Source organism: Anastrepha obliqua, chromosome 4 (genome assembly GCF_027943255.1).
Source record: "Anastrepha obliqua isolate idAnaObli1 chromosome 4, idAnaObli1_1.0, whole genome shotgun sequence".
NCBI classification, from domain to species: domain Eukaryota; kingdom Metazoa; phylum Arthropoda; class Insecta; order Diptera; family Tephritidae; genus Anastrepha; species Anastrepha obliqua.
The window spans coordinates 17,770,590-17,796,461 of record NC_072895.1 but is presented as its reverse complement, the minus strand read 5'-3'; the positions used below and the strand labels follow the sequence as shown (position 1 = coordinate 17,796,461).

Genomic DNA, 25,872 nt, shown 5'->3' with positions numbered 1-25,872 from the left:
AAGACACCAAAAAATGGCTTGATCCGTGGATAGCCTCAAAAGATGAACAGTTTCACCGCGACGGTAAACGAGATCTACCAGAAAGGTGGAGAAAAGTAGTAGGCAGCAATGGGCAATACTTTCAGTGCTTCACTCGTAACCAGTTTTTCAGAATAAAGTGGTATTTTCATCAAAAAAACAGCGAGAACTTAGTTGCGCGCCTAAATTTTTCGAATTTCAAATAAAAATTTTTAAATAAAAAGAAAATTAAAAGTTAACCCTTTTTTTAATTTATCAACAGAATGAAAGTAGTGATACGAGCAGTAGTGAAGAAAAATCGGTACGTTAATGGGTCCATTTTCCAAAGAAAAGGGTAAAAAAATGCATATTCCATTAAGGCCTTAGAGGTCTTAATCGCTTAAGATTTGGTTGAACTGTTCAAGTTTGCCTTAAGGGGAGAGCCTGCGTTAGAGGCTTCGAAAAATCGATTTTTTTTATGTGTATTTTTAAACTATCCAAGAATATATCCTCAACATTTCAGAAGCAAATTCAAAATATTTTCGCAGTTACAGAAGAAATTGTGAGTAAGCGTCGAGCAGGTATACAAGCGGCCGGATCGCTCGAAGTTACGATTTTACCTCATTGGCAGGAATGATAGGGAAAAAGTTAAACGTCCTATCGAAACGAGATAACATTGATTGTATTCGAAATTAAATTCTCTTCTAGTTGAACCCAAAAAACCTTAAGAAAGTTATGATTAACCCACTTTTTAAACAATCTAAATTGAATTTGTTTTTCAAAAAAAATGAATTTTTTTTTTAATTAGCGAAAATTGTTGAATTTCTCTCTTTTTGTTTAATTTTCTTGGTTTAATTAGAAGCTATACTACACAAAAATAAAAATTTTTTGAAGTTTTTGGTTTCAGATGAAAGTTGTGACCTGCATCTTTCCCGCCGCAAGACACATGCACACTCGAGGCGCCTCGGCAAAGTGCTTGTATCAGGCATAATATGACATCTATTTTAATGAAAAAATTTGAGAAGACTGCTGAAATATATAACAATAAAACCTGAAAGTTTCGTTTCAATCGAATATTTCTTTCCTTCCCAAAAGAATCCACGAAAAAATCGATTTTTTGAAGCTTCTAAAGCAGGCTCCCCCCTTAAGCTTTCCTTCGAAAAAAGTCAAAAATAGCACCAAAAATCGCATAACAACATTTTGATTCCATTGATAAACTTTTTGAACACTTTCATGCAGACCTTTTGAGCTGAGTTTATTATTATTACTAGTTTTTTTTGGAAGAATTGTTTGAACGAAACTAATTTTATTTATATAATATTTGTAGCTGTAAGTCTAAATCTTTGTCCGAAATATTATGGCTGAAATCTTAAAATGTAATAAACGTTATACAGTGAAACCTCCCTTGGGCGGACACTGGGCCGACACTCACCGTCGGTCAGCTTTTGTCCACTCAAAAGAGGGAAACTTCTTCCGATGCACAAGATTTGGTATAGAAAAAAATGTGCGCTCAAGCGAGGTGGCCGGCTAATAGAGGTGTCCATTAGGAGAGGTTACACTGAAATTCCGGTGGACACCCTGCAATTTTTTTTGGAGATACACCCTAAGGTGTGTACATAAGCACGTGTATGCTTCCCACAGAAATTTGCAGGCATTTAAAAAAATTACTACGACAGTCCCAAAAAATTCGGGCATTGGTTGCAATCCTTTTTATACTTTAAAATCAAAAAAGAAAATTTGCTTATGACTTCATCTGCTGCCGCCGAAAGCCAGTATGTGTCGGATTCTAGCGTCAAGTTAAATAATTTTCAATTATTTAAAAAAAAATAATAATTTTTGTTTTGCTTTTCATAGTTACATTTATACGCCTAGCCCACTGTTCAATGCTCACTTTTTACATTTTCTATACATACATACGCGTATATGCATGATGTATGTACGTGTGTACGTATGACTCAATTACATATTTTTTAATAATTATGCAGTATTTGTATATCTTAATTTTTAGGTTTGCATTTTGTCTGCAGTTCACTTTTTACGTATACGTCGTTGGATTCATTGCTAGTCTCTTAGTAAACTTCTCAACGAAAGCTCATCAAATCCACCACAGCCCTTACCAACCATGTCGCCATGCAGTGTGCTCAAAACTGTTTTACATCCCGCACGCCATCGCGCCATGCAGTGACTGCTAAAATGTTGTGGCATTTTTCGTCCTTCCACAAACAGCCACTCACCACCTTTGCTCCACTCCACCTGCAACACCACCCCCACCACCACCACTACCACTACCACTACCTCCATCATCCATTTCCAGCTTAGGCCAATTCTAGAATTCATGATTGCCACAACTTGGAAAACCGTAATCCGAAAAGCTTTCAAAGCTTTTCAACAAATTTCAGTAGACCGAATTGTGGTGTTCGTAGTTGTTGTGTGCGGCGGCAGCGTGATGCAAGTATGATGGAATCGCCGAAGTTGCATTCAATTCGGAAGCGCGTCGTCGCAAGGCAGCTATACTGTGTCCTCGCCAAACATCCTCTTCGCCAACGCCATTGCCGCCATCTGACGGCGATTGCATGGATTGGTGACAGTGTGGCACCATGTGTGTGCCACCATTATTTGCCGCATGCTCCTGATGTTGTGGCTGTGTCTGTTGCTGTTGTTGCTGCTGCTGTTGCTGCTGCTGCTGTTGCTGTGACGGTGGCTGTTGATGATGGTGATTTTGTTGGTGGGCTTGCTGTTGTTGTTGTTGCTGCTGCTGCTGTTGCTGTTGCGGCGTTGGTGGTTGTTGCTGATGATGTGGTGGACCGTTCTGCAAAAAAAAGTAGGATTTCTCTTTTAGTAAGCACAGCAACTAGTGGCAAGTAAGAAGAGGTGGTGAATTTTATAAAGTTAGCCAATACCCAAACCGAGCGCAAATGCCCTATGGCTGTATTTGCACGCCTCGCTAAAGGACATTTTACAAGATGTGGTTGTTTCAACAAAACTCACCACTAATTCGCCCGAGTGAAAGGTATATATCCCAGATTCAAGTATTTGATATTTGGGGAATAAAAATAACGGCCCATTTCACTTATACTCACCATTTGGTCACCGTTCATCTCATTTGGGCCGGCATTCGGCTGATTCGACAGTGGCGGTGTAACCGACGAACACGAATTGATGTTCGGGGGCGTGGTCGTGGTGGGTGAGCCGCTGGCGCCGCAGCTTACGCCACCAACCGTATGCTGATACATCATCGAGTCACCTGAAAAGCGTACAAAAGAGCCAGGCGAAAATGACTTTAGTAAACATGGAAATTTTCACGCTCAACTACACTTCCCAGCACAAACAACAAAATAAAATATAAAAAATTTAAATTAAAGTGAAAACGCTTCAAGGCATAGGAAAATCATGAATTCGTCTCCCAAATTTCAATTAGCGCTGGATTGCGAAAGTAAATAGCAGCTGCACTGAACTGTCGCCAAACTAACAAATGTAGATAAATACATACAAATACATACAAAAATTACTAGATGATATATATATACATATGTGTATGTATGTTTGTGGAGCACTGCCATCTAAGGCTATCACACCCGACACAATGTCAGCAGGCCTTGCATTTTTAATGCTCTTTCTTGCTCCGGTTTCTGCTCGATTTTGTCAACAGCAAACTGCTGTTAATTATAACAACAAACAATAAAATTCCATGCGACGTTAAAATATTTATTTTATGCATGTATTGTATTTTTTTTTTTCGCATACGATTTTTGGAGCAAATCAAAAGTCGCAAAAGTCGTGTCTAATAAATTGTCAAGAAAACTCGTTTGCTTATGAAAGAGTTGTCACATTTGCTGAATTGTGAAAAAGTGGAAATGTGGAAAGGTGAAAAAAAAACGGTAAGTTGTGGAGTGGGTACATAAAAGCTGGATACTCGTTGCGCTCCAATAATAGCAACAATGTTGTATTTTTTTTTCTTTTATTGCTTTTTTTTCCTTTTTGCATTAATTGTAAGTAAACTGCATGACGAGTGGAAAACTTTTAACACTGAAAACCGTGGATGATTACACATTCGTAGGTACTAAAAAATATTTACGAGTGAACTTTATTAACTTTGTACTATTCAAAATGCGATATATGAATTAATAATTATCAATCGAAGGTTGAATTGGTGGAAACTAATTTTAAGAAAGGTCGGCAATTTTTATTTTTATATCTTCTTTAGTTGTTGATTTGTAAAATTTTGTGTTTATTATAAAAAAAATCTCTTTTGCTTTTAAACATTTTTGTTATTAATAATCAATAAAAAATGTATAATTGTTATTAAACGACTTTTTTTTTATTGAAGAAATTTTTTTTTGTTATAAAACACATTTTTTTTCTATTATAAAACAAATTTTTGTCTTTGTTAATAAACAAATTGTTTTTATTATTGGAATTTTAGTTATTAGTGAAACATTTTTTTGTTTGTTGTTAAAAAGGCTTTTTTTTAATTTTTTTTTTATTATTTTTTTGTAATTTTTTGTATATGTATATGCAAAATTTTATTAACAAAAAATATCTTTTTTATTTTTTATTGGTTTATAAAATTTTATATTTAAAATATTCATAATACAATTTGAAAATTTTTACTAATTTTTTATTTTCACTTTTATTAGTTGTAGATTAATAAAACTTGGCTTTTTGTAGTAAAATGTTTATTATTGGAATTTTAGTTGATTATGAAATATCTCTTTGTTTGCTGTTAGAAAGATTTTCTTTGTAATAATTTTATTTTTATTATTTTTTTTGTAATTTTTTGTGCATCTGCAAAATTTTATTAACAAAAAATATCTTTTTTATAAAATCTTTTTTATAAAATTTTATATTCAAAATATTTATAATACCAATTGAAAATTTTTGCGAATTTTTTTTTTGATTTTTTTTATATTAAAAATTTTTTTTGTGCTATTAATTTTATTTTTCTTTTTATTGTTTTTAGTTGAAGATTAATAAAACTTGTTTTTTGTAGCAAATATTTTTTTGTGCTACCATATTACTTATTTTTTTTATTATTCCGAAAAGCAAAAAAAAATTATTCAAAACATTTATTAAAAAATCGTTATTAAAATAACTCTTTTTTGTTGCTGTATATTCACAGTAATTATTATGTTATATTATATTATATGCATATCAGAAAGCAAACAAAAAATCGATTATTAAAAAAAATTTTTTTTTGTTTTTTTTTTATATCAAATAATTTTTTTATTACTAAAATTTTTTATTATTAAAACAAAAAAAAATGTTATATTTCTTATACTTTTTCTTGCTTGTTATTAAACATCTTTTTTTAATTGTTTTTTAATAACTTTAATTTTTATTATGTTTTGGTAATTTTTTGTATTTCTGCAAATTTTTACTAAAATTATTTTTTTTATTTTTTATTTATTTAAAAAAAAAATATAATTTTTATTCAAAATTTTTTTTTTCTATTAAACAAATTTTTTTTATTACTGAAATTGTATTTATTATTAAAAAAAAATTTAATTTCTTACCCTTGTTTGTGCTTGTTATTAAACTTTTTTTTCTTGTTTTTTAATACATTTATTTGTATTACTTTTTGGTAATTTTTTGTATTTCTGCACATTTTTACTAAAATTTTTTTTTTATTTTTTATTTATTTAAACAATTTTTTATAATTGTTATTAAAATTTTTTTTTTATTAAATTTTTTTTGTTGATAAAACTTTTTTTCTTATTAAACAAATTTTTTTTACTGAGGTTTTATTTATTATTAAAAAAAAATTTTTAATTTCTTATACTTTTCTTTGCTTGTTTTTTAATAATTCTTTTTCCATATTTTTTGGTAATTTTTTGTATTTCCTAAAATTTTGACTAAAGGTATTTTTTTTAATTTTTTATTTGTTTAAAAAACTTGCTAATGAAAATTTTTATAATAGAATAAGAAAACTTTTAATAATATTTATTTCTATATGTTATAAATTCTCTTTATTTGTATAACTATTTTTAGTTGTTAATTTATAAAATTTGTTTTTTATTAAAAATTTGTGTTTTGTTAATAATTAGTTTTTGTTTGTTATTAACATTTTTTTGTAATAATTTTATTTTTATTATTATACTATATGGCATTTTTTGAATTTCTCTTTAAATTTTATTATTTGGTTTTTGTTAATTTTGTTTCATTAGTTTTGATTGAATTGAACAATTAATTTAGTATCAATTTTAAGTGGTACTTTGTTGAAGAAAAATCGAGGCCAATATAATTTAAAAGCGATTTACTCGTAAATTCTCCTACAGTTCTTAAAATCCGAGTATTGGAAGCATGTCTTGTTCTTACTATCTCTAACCAGAAAATATTATAATTTCACAGGCTTTGCTGAGGAAGTTAATTTTCTGAAGTAGCAATGGGGAGTCAATCATCTCACTTATCAAATCGAAAAGGAAAGTGATACAGAGAATAGTTCTTCTAAAATCTAATATCTCTTTTTAAATTAATGAGCCAGCACCGACTTTTATAGGATGGAATTGGATCAGTGAAATTCAAAGTACGCAAAGCATACAATTAAACTATTACTAATAGGGTTTCGGAATAAGTTTCCGCCCTCGTAAAAAAGGTGTCGCTGCTGATACTATTTTTGTGTTCGCTCTAGACAAGACTGAACTAAAATAGAAACGACAGGAACTTTGTTCTGATAACTTCGAGTTTATTTATTCAAGAAGGGACTAGGCCTCGATACACTGTTTTGCGTGATCTAAAAGCTTTTCGAAAGGGTGTTTCGGGTCATTGACCGGAATGTCTTTCAGAATGTCGGCACAAGTCTTTTGGATGGTCGCCTCTACGGGCGCAAAACGTTTTCCTTTCATGGCCAAGTGCAATTTTCCGAATAGGCCGAAGTCACAGGGAGCCATATCAGGCGAATACGGTGAGTAATTGATAGTTTAAATGCGATTTCTAGTCAAAAATTCAGTCAAAAGAGTGGATCGATGAGATGGTGCATTATCATGCAATAAGCCCAGCTTTCTCCTTCGCGGTATTCAGGGGGAATTCGATGCCAACATAAAAAATTGACGGTTTAGCCCGTTGGCACGAACTCCTTCTGGACAATTCCTTTGGAATCGTAAAAACAAATGAGCATCGACTTGATTTTTGACTTCGCCAAATGCAATTTTTTTGGGTGGTGGCTCGTCTGCGGCCTTCCATTCGGCACTTTGACGCTTAATTTCAGGTTCATGTTGGAAACACCACGTTTCATTACCAGTTACAATGTTGATAAAGAAGTTCTCGCCTCTTCAATGAGGTCTTTGGAATGTTGAATTCTGAGCAATTTTTGGTCCTCAGTTAATTTGGGCGAAATGAAACGTCCACAGACCTTTCGTAAGCCCAAATGATCAGTTAAAATGCGATAAATCGATGTTTTGGAGATATTCAACTTCGATTCCATGAATTTTAACCATGATTTCAGTTCATGTTTAATAAATTTTTCGAACGATTTCGATGCAGTTTTCGGTGATTACTGATTTTGGGCGGTCATTTATGTCCTCACAACCATCTCTGAAATATGTAAACCACTCATGAACTCTGACACGAGATAGACAATTATCGCCATAAACTTTTTTCATCAATTGAACTTCAGCTTGTATCCATAAGTCGGTAGAAATTAAATTAATTTTGCACAATTAAAACTTAGGAAGCTACCTGGAGGATGCTCAAGTCGTTAGTTATAATAGAAATACATTAAATTCACGTCCAAAGTCGAAAAAGGTCGGTCCAGGCTTAGATGCCCAAGGGCTGATAATTTTTAGTTAAATAAAGTGCAAGTTTGAAATTGCAATTTTGTTTTTGTGTTTTGTTTTTACTTTATTTTTTTTTTTTGGTTTTGTGGACGGTGTCTTATTTTTTCTGCTACCTAAAGATATGCCGAGTATTCATTAAATGGAGAAAATGATTTTATGTTCGACAGGGAAAAAAATATTTTCAAAAATCAAGGCGATTTTTGAGCCATTCGAGACCTGCACAAAAATTGAATGAGCTATAAAACTGCACACACGTAATTTTTTGAATATTTTTTTAATTTGCAGAAGGTCTAAAACTTCTATCTATTTATATGGTTTTTGTAGGAGAATGAATAAAATAAAATAAATGATTAGGATTTAATTACAATTAATAGTGAAAACTTTTGAATAAGTCCCAGTGGTATATCTCTCAAAGAAAAAAAGGCACATTTTATCTATAGGCTAGACAGACGACGTTGTTAATCGGCATCACCGCCACAGTTAAGCCTAATAAAAATTGTAGACGATTGTTACGCGGTTCAGTGAACAGCGATTTGCTTATTGGAGAGTTTTGTCAATAAAAGATGGATCACAAACAACAAATACGGGTATGCCGTAGATGCTCTGATACCAAAAAATAATTATTATTTATCTTAAAGTTTCTATTTCTCAAACTACACCGAAATAGCAAAACAATTAATGTAATTTCGAACGTGCCTCGTAAAAAAATAGTATTGCATCCAGTCTTTCTTTTTCTTCTCTTTAAAAGTTTCACTATTTTTCATTCACAATAGATATTAGCTGCCATATTTCGGCAATGTTGCCATCGGGAATTCCCCTAATCCGCTTAAATTATGTGAATTAAATCTAGCCCGATTAACGTCACCGTCTGTCTAGGCTATAAAATAACTGAGTTTCTCATTACATGCACAATTTGAGTTATTAAATTCCACATACCTAAAGCGTTTAGTCCATAATGCTGATAGCTGCCAGCACCCATTGCGGAACCAATGTTAATACCCGAATTAAGACCACTATTTATTGTAGATGAAAGCGGCGAAGATTGATTTAATTGACCAAAACCTTTCGAGCGTTTAGTAATTGCGACATTAGTGTTAGAAAGATGAGTGTTGTTGTTAAGGTGCCAAAAAAGATTGGAAGAAAAAGAAGAAGAACAAAAAGAGAAGGCGAAAAAAGGAGGTTAGTCATCTATTGTTGTTAGGTTCATTAATAAAAAAAATGTATTTTGTACTAATAATTAACGGGTTATATCCAGTTAGAATTTTCACAAAATCGATTGTTTCATTTTTTTCTTTATGTATATATAGATAAGAATACACACACAAAATTTAATATCGTTCCAGTGAATATTTTCGAAGTTACACGCAAAATTTGAAAAGGCGTTTCAGAGTGCTTGAAAGTACAAGGCCGGAGCGGCAGCGTTTAATTGGAACGCTGCCAGTTGTATCTACCTGATGCGTTTTTTGTTTTTTTTTTATACCTAAAAGATTGATTTTTATTTTCCTCCACCCAAACTGGAAAATAAAGGGTGGTTAAATTTCAAGGACCGATGTTGAATGTGAACCACACCTAAACGTCAAGTTTTTTTCTACATTTCATTTGACATTTTTCAATTTCAGACTAATTCAATTTGAACCATGGAAAGATACACAATCGAGCAACGCGTTAAAGTAATTAAGGCTTATTATGAAAACGGGCGTTCGAATTTCGAATAAAATCATCTTCAGTGATGAGGCACATTTTCTCCTCAGTGGATTCGTCAATAAGCAGAATTGCCGCGTTTGGACGAATGATAATCCAAGAGTGATTGCCGAAAAACCAATGCACCCACAAAGAGGGACGAGTGACTATTTGGTGCGGTTTATGGGCCGGCGGCATCATTGGGCCGTATTTTTTCCAAAATGAGGCCGGTCAGGCAATTACTGTGAATAGTGTTTGCTATCGTGAGATGATAACGAACTTTTTATGGCCCGAATTGGAATATATGGATGTGGACGATATGTGGTTTGAACAGATCGCTGCCACTTGTCACACAGCTAACGAAACAATGGCTCTTTTGTGCGAAAAATTTGATGGCCGAATAATCTCACGTCGTGGCGATGTCAATTGGCCGTCAAGATCCTGTGATTTGACACCTTTGGACTTCTTTCTTTGGAGTTATTTGAAAGAAAAGGTGTATGTCGATAAGCCAACAACAGTTCAAGAGCTAAAGGATGAGATAATTCGGCATATTCACGGCATAGAACTTCAATTATGCCTCAGCGTCATCGAAAATTTGGACCATCGGATGGAGGTGTGCCGCCGAGGCCGCGGCGGCCATTTGGCCGATATTTTGTTCCATGCGTAATTGAACCATACCAATATTATCATAATAAAGAGAAATAATCATAATTTCCTAAAGAAATTGTATTTTATTCCAAATCAACACCGGCCCTTTAAACTTAACCATCCTTTATTTAAGAGTGGTAGTCAGTATAAATCAACTTGTGACTTTGTTCATATTTTTTTCTGTACTTTTTTCGTGAAATCTTCTAGGGAAGGAAAAAATCTCTTAACATACGTAAGTAGAGAACGAAAAAGCGCAAAAATCTTTTTAATACAAAAACAGCTGACACGAATGAAAGTAGTTTCAGTGCCTCGGCGGAAAAATTTAAAGAACAAGAAGAAATCTCAGTTCCGCGTGATCCGTCTGTGGAGTATCGCATTTTAAATTTTATAACAGTGTTTGCAGCAAATTCTGAATATTGGAATTGTAAAATTTGCGAGGGAAATGTTAAGCGGGAACACCGCTGTGATTTAAAAAAAATCGATTTTTTTGCATTATCTTAAAGTAGATATATTCAAAAATATGTAAAAAAAATTTTAACTTAAAATCTTGAAAATTGACGAAGTTATACTTTACATATGATTTCAATTATCGCTACTTAATACTGAGCGCTCTCACTGAGCGCTGCCAATGAAAACTTTGGACGCGTTTTTCTCAAAACGACTTTTCTGAATACGGTGGCCACGATTTCTCGAAGACTTATGAACCGATTTTAATTTTTGTACGTGATTTGGCTACAGTCGTACATAGCCGTTTTTAAAAATTCCAAAAATTAATATTTTTTCAAGCCTTTTCGAAAAAAAGGATAAAAACACAAGCTCATTTTTCAAACCTGCACCATTTTCTCAAAAAAAAAATATAAAGAAAAAACCGCCACATACGAAGATAGCCATTGATGTATGGATTAAGAATTGCTTTGGTTTTTTGCATTCAGATAATTTTTTACCGCTGTATCGTGGCCACTAGTGTGCATCAGTTTTTATAACGTCATTGCATTAATACAGGGTTGCCCATATTCGACGGACCCATGTGTTTATTGGGCCCATTCCAATCGACGAGGCTTGTCCGCAGGCAACAATCTTTGCGTCAATTGAATCTTATACGGGAATAAATGCAAATCAATGCGGATAATTCGTTGTAAAGTGGTCCGAGCAATGCCCAACTCCTGAGAACGGCGATTTTGGGATGTCCTTGGCGACGTCTCAACACTGGCCCGTACAAGTGCAATATTCTCATCCGATCGCGTTAGTCGGTTTTGATTTGGCCTCTTTGGATTAGAAAGAGCATCACCAGTCGAAAACCTTTCGTACAAATGTTTAGTGGTGTTCTTAGAAGGCGCACTTTTCACATTATTTAATTTTTTATACGCACGTTGAGTTTTCACAATTGACTTCTTTTGTTGAATGTAAATTTCAACAATTTGGGAGCGCTCGTGTGGCGTGTGCTGTTCCATGGTAAAAATCTGCTTGGACTGACGCTTGCAACACGGTATGTCTTTAAGCGATCTGACGTCTCTGTCAAAAGATACAGGGTTGCCAGATGGGTCCGTCGAATATTGGCTACCCTGTATTAATAACAATTGTAATTTTTAATATTTTTTAATAAAAATTTGTGTCAGTATACACTGCGCGTCATCAGGTTAGTGCCCCCGTTTACACTTATTTTCTTTTGGTTTTTTCTAATTGCCTATTGCACGCAACTTCTGAGTTTTTGTTTTGATTTTGTTACCATCATATGAGATCTCTCTCATAATGAAATAAAGCGCGAGAGAAGAACCGTTATATTTTTTTTTATTCTGCTTTATTTTTGGAAAGAATGCGTGCACTTATTTTTTCCGCCAAATGCAATTTTAGTTATCTTGCTTATTTTGGCAATTACAGTTACCAAATTTTTTGTGAAGCTCAACGTATTCAATATCTTTAAATAAACGTACACTATAAGTAAAGAAACAGTTTTATCTTTGGTTGAAAGGTGTCAGGTTATGGTGGGGGGAGCAATATCGTACTACGGCACTTGCGAGCTTCAATTTTTTTGCGCATGAACGCACAGGACTACAACTCCGTGTTAAAAACGGCTTTTCCGCATTTCCAAAACCTTTTTCAAATCCTGCAGTGGACTTTCCAGCATGATAATGCTCTAATTCACACCGCCCGATCCGTGAAGCCATGGATTCAGGGTCAAAAAGTTGATCTCCATACTCACCCGACCGTAACATCATTGAAAACGTCTGGGGATGGTTGGTCAGGAAAGTGTATGATTCCGAAAAGCAGTATAGTACAAAGACAGGGTTAATCGAAGGTATCAAACACGCTTGATCAACCATATCATTGAATTATATTGAACAACTTTATAATTCAATCCCTAAACGAATTTTTGTAGTAATTTCAAACAAAGGCGGGACTACGCACTACTAATATTACTTAAAAATGATAGAAATTTAATGTACAGGTGTTATAAACTACCATTATTGATCATCAGCTTGATTAAATTGAATTTAACGCAGAGGCCGGTAACCTGATGACCAAATTTTTGTTACTTTTTTTTTCTCAAAAACATTCATTAAAAAATATTTCTTATTGCTAAGTAGCCGTTGTTGTTTTATTTAAAGAGAAATGGATGTAGCACAATATAAAAAAATTTTAAAGCTGGAGCTCTGATGGTTTAGATTTTATTGATCATTGGCGGTGAGTGTAAAGGGGGGCGTTATAATTTGTCCGAGCCTGAAATAATCATCCCTACTTATAAAAACAAAATCATGAAAATCACTTATTTTTCACGCGTTCACAGTGGTGTTGCCCCTTAAGTTTCAAACTGCTTCTGAACGAGCACTTGGTTTTAAAATTGTTTTTTTCCAGTGTGATAATTGTGAAGAACGTGACATAAATTCTAGCCTAGTCTAGCGTGAGAGCACCCGAGATGGAAGAATGGCCAGCAGACAACAACAGTTCGAGTTATTAGAAGCTGCCGAAGTTGCGGTGGGTTTATTATTATATATGGTCTTGGAATAGACAACTCCTCGCAAGTTAAAAAAAAAATGTATTCAATGTAAAGTGCTTTTCAAACTTCAAACGCGTTTTTCTCAAAATGGTGTTTTCAAAGTCGGTGACCAACATTACTTGAAAACGGCTAGACCGATTAGTCTCAAATTTCAATACGTGCTTCTTAAATATGTTTTTTAGTAATTAATTGAAGATTTTTTCTCACCGATAAATATTTTTTTTATAAACAATTTATTTTTTTTGGTCCAAAATCGATGTTTTTTTTTTGAAAAATCGACATTTTGTCTAAAAAATTTATTTTTCTTATTCCTTCGATTAATTACTAGATTTCACATTACTTAAACGAAATCTGTTTGGTTTTTTTAATTTCATATGATCCAGATCAGAGATATAGTGGTCACCACAAAACGGCATTTTTGAGAGGAGCTCCCGGAGATCCGCTGTGGCTCCCTTCCAAATAATTTTCTTTTACTAATACTAAATCTTAAAATATAGTTAAAAGATAACATAATATGTATAAAAAATTGTAGATCAATAAATTTAAAAGTCTTCTCAGAAAAAAATCTGGAAAATTCGCTTTTTTCGGCCTTCTAACTGTATATAACCCCTCAGAGCAAATATGACTAGTTATAAAATTAGAGTTCTCTAAATACGGTTTCTATTTGTTAATTAATTCTTCTTCTTCATGTTGTTAATTATAAATTCTTCAAATTATTCTACTTCTAGATATTCTTCTTCTACAGCCACCAGCTGCTAGTCACTCACCTGCAGTCATCGGATTTACGCCCACGCCCCAACGATCACCACCAAACATGCCGGTCCCGCAAAGGCCCTCGCCCATGGCAATGTTGGTGATGTTGGCGCCGAATGGCGGCAGCCCATGCGAAGGCAACAAAGCGCCCGGTGTACGAAAGACATTTGTAGTCTTCTTGCGCTTCTTCCACTTGGCGCGACGGTTTTGAAACCAGACCTGGAATGATGAAATGTGAACACAAAGTATAAGACTACATAAATTTAACAAAGTTTATTTGGTGAAAGGTTGGTCTGTTGAGTTAGTCAGATGTGAAATTTGCATAAAATGAATGCCTGAATAATAATAACTTCTATATATATACATACATACATGTATATAAATGAGTGTGTGCGTGTTCGTGCGCCTACATACATACACAAGCATGTGCAGGTATGAGTCACATACGCACATGAACACCTGACGGCGCCATTGTTCAACAAGCTGAGAAAACATAACTTTAATCAAGATCAATTACCGGCCTCAACATGACCAGCAACAACAACAACAACTACCAACAACTATAGCAATATGTTTTACAATAAATAATCACCATACTTGTAGCAACATAGTTTGCGCACACACACATCTGCACCTGCAAACATACGTGCATGTATGTGTGCACTCATGCATATTCTTGTAACCTCAAACAATTCATAACCCATCCACTTGGAGTCGTCGCTCAATCAGCATACAAATAAACGCCGTTAGCCAAAAACACGCATGTACACACACATATTTACATGTACATATATGTGCATACATGTATAATATTTACATGGAGATTGGGCAGTGATTTGTAAGCCTTCGAAATGGACACACAAACTTGGCATCTAGCAATTACACGGATATGTACTCATATATAGTATGTGTGTGTTTGTGAATGAAAATGTTCAATATACGATTATGTGTGCATGCACATACACATAATTTCCTTGAAGGAGAAACTTACATTGCGAGGAAAAGAGTCAACTCAACAAGCATTCACTTTCCGGCAACGCAATTTCGATGTGCTACTCTACAACTTGCATATCTCCAGCAACGGGTGAGTGGCATTTCACTTCAAAAAGCCCTCAAATTGTTATGAATATCTGCTATCACTGACCCCTAACGCTTTGGAGTGAGGGAATATTAGGAAAATATGTATTTGTATTAGGAGTGTATACCCAACAAGGAATCCGAAACGATTCAAAAATCTAGTTTTGCATTGGAGCTTTTTCTAAGAAAAATTTTCAAACAAATAAGTGCATTCAAAGAATCTTTTACAAGTATGTATATGCGGACGACTTAAAAATTTATCCCACCATCCGAATAAACGCCAAACTGATATTTCAGGGTCCGGCACTCGAAGTGTAACCAACTTCAGATTGCTGGCGCAGCTGATATACAGGCATCAGCTGTCTGTTAGTTGACTAACTGACAGTCCAGGGTATTGTTTACAAGCACGTGCAAGCATTTTGCCGAGACAAATCGGCACGAAGAAAGAAAATCAGTAAAGGATTTCAAACGTATTAGGGTGATTACATGCGAAGTTTTAGTTTATCGCACCATTACTCGTTACAATGAGACTGGTAGCATCACGAAACGTCGTGGAGGAGGTCATCAAAAGACTGCAACGTCAGGTGAATTGGTTCAAAAAGTGAAGAAGCAATTTGAGCGAATTTCCACACAAAAAAGCACGAATTTTGCGATATGTAATCTTAAAGATCTATCATTTTCATAATAAGTTTCAGTAATTTTAACGCGCTGGTCTATTGTGTAGAATTGCACAGCTGTGGAATGTCTAAGATTACATAAAAAAATACCGTCTATGAATTATTTATTACGGACATCTATGCGTCACTTTTGAAAGACCCTTTGTATGCTAGCATCAAATGTTTGTCAACCCCTGCCCAAAATCAGTTACATTACATACAGAACTTTTGATGACAAGTTGAGAAAGTTTCTTTTTCGTCGCACCACAAACAGACCGAAAAATGCCGAGTAGTAAAATCTAAATGCAAACATTTCAGAGTGTGCGTTTTTTGCCACTCACTAAACCTTTGTTCGATTTATACTCTTTAACGACAAACCAGAATCCCTAACAGCACTGGTACAAACACAAACTATGCCAACTTATAATAACAACAACATTGGCAAAGCGTTGAAGTGAAAAAACACATAAAAATTTAAGATTTGCTAGAGCAAAGTGACTTTGCTTGTAACGTTGATGGTTGGCCTCTAGAGAATTTTCTCTCGTTACGGCGACGGCATGTCGCTCCATCTGTCTTTATATGGGAGGTTTGTCTGTGGCCAAAGCAAATAGTCTGATTGGAACTTTAGAAGTACGCATGCATACATATTTAACTGTGCTGTGATTTGAAGGTATGCATGCAGGCGTATGAAAATGTATGTACATAGACGCATACATACATACATACATATACGAGTATGTATATAAATATATGTAGTTAATGCGTGGATATAAATATTAAGTGACAATACCCAACTTAATGCGCTAAGGATCAGCTGTTGAACGATTTGTGCCTCACATAGGGAGTGCATGAGTTTTACGTGGGTTTTGGGTTGTAAGAGTTTTTGGTTGTAAGAATGTGAATTAAATTTGTTTACCCAGTTGCCTTAAGGAGATGTTTTAAACAAATGAACAGTAAACAGAAAGTGTGCTAGAAAATAATGAAAATTTTATAACCCGCAATACGAGGGGAGTTCAATAAGTACCCGTGTTAGAAATGAAGACACCATTTTTTCAAAAAAAAAAAAAAAATTCTACTCATCAACATAGTCCCCCTTTAGAAAGATAGACTTCCCCCAATGCGCCGGCCATTTTTGTAACCCTTCCAAAAAATAGTATTTGTCGAACTCTCCAAAATACGCCTCTGTCTCGGCGATAACTTCCTCGTTTGAACTACAGTGTACTCTCTCTTAACACTTTATCGACCGGTTGTGTTTGAGGCTGCCACTCAGTAAGTACCGGCTGAATTTTCACTATGCATTGTGTTGTGCTTATTCCTTTTGTTTTAAAGTAATGGAATTTTATTGATATTTATACTTTATTTTGTATTTGATTTTACAATTTATTGCAAAGTACAAAGCTGCAAATAATTAACGACGTTGGCGCTGCGTAGTTATAAAAAGAGCAACCCACTGACAAAAACCGTCGATAACCAAAAGCCGATTAATAGGCTACCGGTCGATAAAGTGTTAAGCGGACACCTAAGGCACTGAAAAATTTGTCCTCGTACGAGAGGCGCCCGCTTATGAGAAAAGCGTAAAAAAGTTCAAATAATTTGTGACTGCTCTTTAATATCACAGGCCTGCAAAATCTCGCTTTTTACAGTTTCTAAAACCGCTATGGGTGTTTCCTGAAAACGAATATGACCTTGAAAATGCTCCAGCACGTCAGGATTTTTGGCAATGAGGTTAAATAGTCAAAAAATGTAGATTTTGGCCATTTAAAAATTTTTTTTTGAGCAAGGTAAAGTTTTTTTTTTAATTTTCCACAACGGCATCGCAAAGTACTACTCTTCAGCTTTAAAATCAATTTTAAAAAATATTTTTGCGATTAATATAAAAAAAGTTATACTATTTTGAATTCGCCCTTTACAGTGGCGTTAGAGAGTTAGAAAGGTTGAATTTGCATATATAAAAGTCTCCAATTCAAATAGGATATCAGTCGATTGACTTTGACTAAATTCGAAACTAGACTGTGAAACATCATCAATATCCTCAGGTGACACAGGGACAGGAAAGCTCGGCTGATCAACTGATGTAACATTAGGATAGATAATAGCTTTTTTATTTTTGGAGTTATAACCACTAACATCTATACAGCAAAAATAACAAGCGTCTAAATGGTTTTTTTGCTCTCTCCATATCATGGGTACTGCAAATTTAAAAGCTTTCTTTGTTTTTTTAAGCCATTTCCTTAGATCCTCGACACAAACATAACATACTTTATGCGGAACCCAACACTTGTCTTGATTACTGATTTCTACACCAAAATATGCAAAGTAAACCTTTTTTACAAAGTCAGTAATTTCCCTTTGATGTTTTTTAATGACAAAATTACCACATAGGTATGTAGCAAAAAGCGTTACATCCGTTACATTTTGGTACGTAAACTTTATTTTTACTTAATTGTAAAATGTGAAAAATTGATGGGTGATATAACTTTTTAATATTTTTTTTCGTAATCAGGACACCAAATTACAAAGTAATTAGCTAAAATTATCGAAAAAGTTTTTTGGTTGTTGGCCTGTGTATTCAATCAGTTTTATTTCCAAAACCAAAACAGATATACATACAGATAAATATTTGAAAAAAAATGAACAGAATTTTCATTACGGTGAAGAAACACAAGTAATGTAAAAAACAAATTTTGTTATGCAAGATATTGAAATTCATTTAAAAAGTTCAGAAATTTTAGCTTCGCGTGCTTTCTCTGTAATTTCAATATCTTGGAGGTGTAATAGAATATCAGTAAACAATTCAAAGCCTTTGGGGTCAGTGCGAAATGTGGGATATAAAGAAATAGTGTTTAGTTGCCTCGTAGCTAAATAAGACTTTTTATAAGCAGTGAATTAATCGTCAATCTCATTTTCTAGTTCATATTTAGAAGAGTTGGCCAGCGAGAGTTGCCCCTTCAGTACTGATTTCTTTTTTGCTTCTTCATCGTTTATGAAAACTTGATAACCTAAATTAAGACAGTTTCGTTATCAACTTGCATTTGTTTCGGAGCTATATTACTAATGTTGGTGAACTGTGTACCTGCCAATAGTAAATAGAAGCTCATCCTCTGCCGTATAACCGCCCAATCGAGATTAGGGAAGATTTTTTTCTCAACATCAGCTTTGCCTAAAAAAATGTTAACTGTTTCTGGACTCACTTACATACTAGCAAAAAGTCGCAGAGAGCCAAATCGTTTGAATACGTTTAGTGAGGCAGCAATTCAAAACGCAATTCATGGAGCAGCAAATTCTTTTTCGCCAAATCCGGCCGTGTGTCCTTCAATTTTTTGAGAAAGCGGTCCAATAACTCACTGTAGTATTGTCCAGCGATCGTTCTCCCTTTTCCTAAAAAAATCCATGAGAGTGACGCCGTTCGCATCCCGTAAGATTTTCGTCATGACCTTATCGACCGATGGGGCTGTCTCCGCCTTCATTGGAGCAGATTTACCGGGAAAAATCCATTGTTTTGTTTAATGCTTATTTTCTGGTGTGTAATGACGAATCCAGGTTTCATCTGCCTATTTCTGCCTACCCGACACAAAAATTCCTTGGGGTCTCACTTAAATTGCCTCAAACCCTACTTCGAAGTTAACAGCCGCATCCGCTTGTTGTCCGCCGCGAGAAATCGCCGCACCCATCGGGCCGACAATTTTTCATCGCCAACTTATCATGTAAAATATTAATTGCCATTCCGGTCGACACACCTATTACCTCTGTTACTTCGCGCACTTTTGTTCGTCGATCAACGAAGTTTCCTCGGTAACCACGTCGGCCGACCGTCCTGGTCGCTCTTCATCGAAATTGGATGTTCGCTCACGTTTAAATTCGTTGAACTGTGATCATAGATGGCGAAGCATCCCCATAGACAGCATCCAAATTTACTTTTATCCTCCTCGCTTGTTTTCCCATCCAAAAACAAAAAGCGAATTACCGAGCGATGCTGCTCTTTTTCCATCTTAGCGAAAATCACGAAACACGTCTTACTCGAATAGCTGCCACTTCCAAACTGATCTATCAATCAGTCAGAAATTTGTTTTGCTGTCGTTTGATAGATGGCAGAACACGATGCTAGTGCCAACCTCCCTCAGGAACGCCCTCTGTCATCAAGGACGGGTACTTATGAACCGCCCTCGTACTTCTACAAAACAATTGGGAGGAGTGTAAAAGCTAGTAGAGGCATCACCTTCAAAATAGTAAATATGTTTAAAGAAAATGTCAGTGCTAGTCAGAGCCAGGGAAGTGGGAGAAAAACAGGTTTTCGTGATCATTAAAGGTAGCTAAAAAAACTCCTAAGCTACATGGGAGAAAAATTACCCTAAAAGAGAGTTATTTCGAGAGACTTGGAATAACAATTGGATATGAGAGGTACCACTATTGTCTCAGAGAAAATTCAAACCGGGTAAACATGCACGAATCAAAGCTATGAAAGCAACAAAAGAGGCCAGAACATCTCGTCGACTGGAAAAATGGCTTGCTGATCAGGAAGGCAAGCAATATGAAGCTGGAATGGGAGATTAGACGTAGGTTAACAAAATAAATTTACAAATTCATTTTAAGTTCTTGATTTAAATACGCGCGACCTCGAGCGAAATTTCAAGGAGAAATAATACAGACCGTGGAGCAAATTTTTTTCATTGTACTTTGGGTCACGTGATTTTTTATATACTAATTTTGTAAAGAAAAATTAAATAAATTTTTATACAATTTAAGTACTAATAAACAATGTATACATTTTTTTATATTTATTTCTATTGTTATCTCTTCTAAAAACAATTTTTCTTTTAGCGCATTTTTGGCGCTATTGGACGTATGTAACCCCTTAAGACAAAGATGCCCGCGCTATAGAACAAGTGAAATCACCAGCTTTTTAGAACACAAACCAAAACTCCAGTTCGGCTAAGACGTGGTTCCGAATTGCAGGAGGCTTTGATTCTTTTAAATTTTCGCTAGCTCACCTTTTGAAATTCTTGCAGAATGTAATCAGATGAACAAATTTTTAAAATGATGAATTGTTCTGCCCCGCAACACCTTAAATCTCATACCACTCAACATTCTTTACACTTTAACTTTAAGTACAATAATTTAAATTTAAATTTTATACATCCTCCAAGCTCCCATCTTGTTTCGTTCGCTTTCACCTCATTTAAAGGTGCCAGAAAAAAAAAAACAAAATACAACTTTATATTTTTCAAAATGACCCACATGGGTTAAAAATATTGGGTTAGAATGCTCCAAAAAAAACTGGCTACATTAAAAAATATTATAGACTATTAGAGAAATTATTTAAGGCAAATATAAAGTCATAGGAGCCAGCCGTGCTGGAAAATACGGAAAAAAATGAGCGCGCACTTCGCATGCCTTTACTTTCGCAGACTCTAGTGGCAGTTAACATACGTCTCTAAATCTTACAAAATGCAATCCCAAAATCTCTATCTATACGGGTGTGTGCATAAGCCAAAATGTGTCAAAAAACTATAAAATTAATTTTTCAGCTGTCCAACAGTCCAAATCAAAAAATACTCAACCGATTGGAGTGGCGCTAGTTTGCTATGCAACTTTGAAATTCGTTGATAAACTTTATCAACTATCTGCAATTACTACAAAAATTTTTAGAACAAAACGAGTATTTTTTTAAAAAATGTTTGTATGTATGTTCGCTGGCGCTGAAGGCGTTGTATCTAAGCAACGACAAGTGGGCATTCGCACTATTTAGGACTGGTAGCGGCAGGCTAATCACCTACTCTGTCAGAAATCAAAAACAGGTTAACGAAACCAACGCATGACTGAGTCTTGTGAAGGCCCTATGCTCCCGAGAGGAGTCAACAAGGGGAAAAAAATGTTCGCTGTGTGCCAAATAATGCTGAAAAATGTATGTTCTCTGATTTTTATATCTGCTGATTTGCTACTGAGTTGCTCACCACTCTTTATATATATACCACCACTCGTATATATTTTGCCTTAACGGTGATACAGGGCCCGCCATCTATCGTTACGGATTTGAACTAGGTATTATTTGAAGAATGGTAACACTTAGCTGTCATATGATTTGACAGAAAATTAGTTTTATTCTTCCGCTGAACGAAAATGGTTGTGTATACGCTCAAAGAACGCTGGGAAATATTGCAACATTACTTTGAAAATCATGGTAATGTTGCAGAATGTGTACGAAACTTACGTACGGCAATGGGAAAAAGAAAAGCACCGAATGAAGCAGTTTGGAAAAATATTGAGTCGTTTCTTTTTTATAGCATTTTTAATTCCGTAAAGTTATATGGCGGATCCTTTAAATCCGTACAAGTACATTTAGTAAAACTTGCATGCGTCAAACAAAACAATTCTGTTAAAGATAAATCTGAAATTTCACTGAATCCTCTATGTGGTATAATACATTTGACCTGATTTGCTAGAAAACAATTCGTTGCAGCCTTTCGGGTCGTTATGCCTTTTTAATGTGTTTTGCATGCTCATCATTTCATAATTTATTCATGAGGCGAAGTGATGGAAGGGCGGAATTCAGCGTCAAAACACCATTTATAATGGGCAACCTAAAGAAGAAAGTCGACAACAGCAACACAAGCAAAGCAAAATGAATCACAAAAAAAAAGAAAAACAAAAACACAAAAAGTCTAACAGTACTCTTTTGAATAAAGGAAAAATCCATATGCTTGCGCATCAAAGCTTAAGCGCACCCTAAACAAAACTCGACAGAGCTTGCCGCACAAATATTGTTCACGTGCTAGCATTGGAGGCAAGCACGAAAAAAGTAGAGGAAAAACTCACAAGGCAGCGAGCATGAAAATTTAAGTGACTGATTTTTAACGCCTCTTTAGCTTTCAACGCCTGACAGCTGGTTGGTTGCTTGGTGGTTGAGCCCACACGACGTACGCTTGGCAATTGGCAATTTTTACCTTGACTATATGCCATAAAGTAGGCAATGATTTGCGCAATCTAGCAGGCGTGCACACACACACACGCATACACATGCAAGCAGGTTATTTGTCAGATGACAGCCCGACGGAAGAGAATATAAAAAATTATAAAGTGTGGCAGGAAGTGTGAAAATAGTAGTAGCCACAACCGAGCAGAAACGTCAATACGCCTAAAGGCACACTATACGAACACTTGTACAAAGCAAAGGTATGGCAAAAGTTTATGAGTATGGGTGAATTGTTTCAGATTGTCTTTTTGATTTCGGCAACTTTTCTTTAGTGGGTTTTTACAAGGAAAAAGGCAGATTCTCTGTGTATGCCGGGGGTGTGCAAATGTGTGTCGGCTTGTTTGCTTGCAAGTGTGAGCTTAATTTATTAAATTAAAAGTAAATGAATAGACCATCAACACGCACAGCCACAATTACGTATGCAAACAAATAAAATGGCACAAAAACAAAACAATGGCGCTGGCGCTTATGGAGATTGAGAGACTGGGAGACCGGCAAGTAGACACAGACATCCATTCTATTTTTCGCCATTCGACATGCACGTCGTAAAAATGTAGGTACATAAACAAGTCAAGGTCGCAAAACAGTTATGAGCATTAATTTTTGTTTGTTTTTGTGTGGCACCGTTAAATGATGTGAAAGCGAACGAAACGAGATGGGAGGGAGTTTGGGGGTGGTATAAAATTTAAATTTAAATTATTGTACTTAAAATTAAAGTGTAAATTTTACAAAAAGCAAAATGATGTAGAGTAATATGAGATTTGCGGTGTTGCGGGGCACGACAAATCACTATTTTCAAAATTTTAGATCTGATTTAAATTCTGCAAGAACTTCAAAAGGTGAGCTAGCGAAAATTTGAAAGTATCCCTGCACACAGGGACTGCAATTTCGGAACCACGTCTTGCGTGAGCTGGAGTTTTTGTTTTTGTTTAAAAAAGCTGGTCAGTTCACTTGTTCTATAGCGCGGGTATCTTTGTCTTAAGCAGCAATCTCTTGTGCATTACGATCTTGTTAGTTTAGGTTAGGTTGAACTTGGCTGATTCAGTAGATCGCACAAAGGGCAAAGAGTAAGGTGAATTTGGTTGTAAAATGAAAAATCTTTATTTATTCTTGTAAATCAATTTCATCCCCTTCAAAATAATCCCCTCTCGATGAAATACATTTATGCCAACGATTTTTCCAATCCCCGAAACATGCCAAATAGTCCATTTCCGGTATAGCCAACAGCACCTTCTTCGCTTCAGCTTTTATCTCCTCAATCGACTCGAAACGCGTCCCCCGGAGTGGTCTCTTGAGTTTTGGGAATAGCCAGAAGTCACACGGAGCCAAATCAGGCGAATACGGTGGTTGCGGAACGATATGCGTGGAATTTTTGGCGAAATGGTCACGAAGAACGAGTGCAGTGTGAGACGGTGCATTATTGTGATGCAAAAACCAAGAGTTGTTGTCCCATAATTCTGGTCTTTTTAGACGAATTGCTTCACGTAAATGACGCATAACGCTCAAATAATATTCCTTATTAACAGTTTGGCCAGGTGGAATGAATTCATAGTGCACCACACCACGAAAATCGAAAAACACTGTCATCATGACCTTTAGTTTTGAACGACTTTGACGTGCTCTTTTCGGTCTGGCCTCGCCTTTAGCACGACATTCGCTTGATTGGTCGGTTGTTTCAGGGTCGTAAGCATAAATCCAAGTCTCATCTCCCGTAATGATGCATTTGAGTTTGTCCTGATAATCTGAAAGCATTGTTTCACACACATCAACGCAACGACTTTTTTCCAAGAAATTGAGAGTTTTCGGTACCAAACGAGATTTGATTTTTCGTAGGCCCAAATGGTCTTTCAAAATGGTTTTCACAGATCCTTCTCAGATTCCGATCATATCAGTAAGGTCTTTAACAGTCAACCGACGATTTTTGAGCACTAACTCCTTCACTTTATTGACGTGTTGGTCATCTGTTGACGTCGATGGTCGTCCGGAGCGCTCCAAGTCATCAACAAGTTCTCGACCCTCTTTGAAGTCTTTGTACCACGTTTCCGCAGCCGAAATTTCATCCCGCAAACAAAATTTGATGGCACTTCTCTGCTCAATCAAATCAGACATTGTAAAAATCGAAAAATGCACTCTTGGTCGTTTGGTAAACACAAGCGTAAATATATTACTGATAATGACATTCACATGAAAGTTGGCCCAGATGTTATTAACAGTGCTGCCAACTCATAAAAAAAATAACTAGAGCGAAATTTTAATCCCGCGAAGTTTGACAAATAAATTCACCTCACTTTTTGCCCACAGGCGACGTCCAAAATAAACAAGACTGGCGTCATAAACATGTTTTTGATGGCGCATCTTTTCCAAAAGTTAATGCGTTACATCTCTAGCTGACTTCCAGTGAAAACTTCGTGACATTCGGTTCAGCGGAAGCGAAGTTATTGCGCCTAAAGTGTCAGTATGTTTGTGTCAACGGTACAAAAATGAGTTTCGCACAAAGAGCTAATATCAAATTTTGTTTTAAAATCGGTAAAACGTTTATCGAAACATTTGAATTGATGAAAAAAGTTGATGGCGATGATTGTCCACCTCAGGTCAGAGTTCATGAGTGGCTTACACGTCTCAGAGATGGTTGTGAGGACTTAAAGGACAATGAACATACGGGCCGCCCAAAATCAGTAATCACCGAAAACTCCATCGAAATTGTTCGTAAATTTATCAAAAATGAACCGAAATCATTGTTGAAATTCATGGAATCGGAGTTGAACATCTGCAAAACATCGATTTATCGCATTTTACCTGATCATTTGGGCTTACGAAAGGTCTGTGCACGTTTCACGCCACACGAGCTAACTGAGGACGAAAAATTGCGCAGAAATCAACATTCGAAAGACCTCTTTAAAGAGGCGAGAAAAGACGAGAACTACCTCTACAATATTGTAACTAGTGAGGAAACGTGGTGTTTCGAACATGAATCTGAAACTAAACGCCAAAGTGTCGAATGGAAGACCCCAGATGAGCTGCCACCCAAAAACTCGCGTTTAGAAGTCAAAAATCAAGTCGACGCTCATTTGCAATTTTCTATTTTTCGTTTTGAATCGCATTCCGCGAATTCGCCCTGAATACCGCGAAGGAGGGAGCTGGCGCTTTTTGCATGATAATGCACCATCTCACCGATCCATTCTTGTGACCTTAAGTAATTCAATAGGAATTAGGTATTTTATTTTCTTTAAATGGCCATTTTAGTGCGTTTTTATATCCAACACTGGGCAACACTGCAGTAGCGAGAGAGAGATTTGACTCCTGAAAGGAGAAGAACATCACCAA

The 25,872-nt window shown here is 35.5% G+C and overlaps 1 protein-coding gene across 1 annotated transcript in view; it reads right to left on the bottom strand.

Annotated features, from left to right (window-relative positions):
* Window positions 1–2,392: 2,392 nt before the first annotated feature.
* Window positions 2,393–25,872, bottom strand: part of LOC129245617 (homeobox protein orthopedia) — a 79,288-nt gene continuing 55,808 nt past the window's right edge. The window contains exons 3-6 of the mRNA XM_054883891.1: window positions 13,860–14,064; window positions 8,706–8,831; window positions 3,078–3,241; window positions 2,393–2,806 (exon numbers count right to left, since the gene is read on the bottom strand). Of these exons, the coding sequence (XP_054739866.1) occupies window positions 2,393–2,806; window positions 3,078–3,241; window positions 8,706–8,831; window positions 13,860–14,064 (909 nt within the window). The remainder of the gene's footprint in view (window positions 2,807–3,077; window positions 3,242–8,705; window positions 8,832–13,859; window positions 14,065–25,872) is intronic.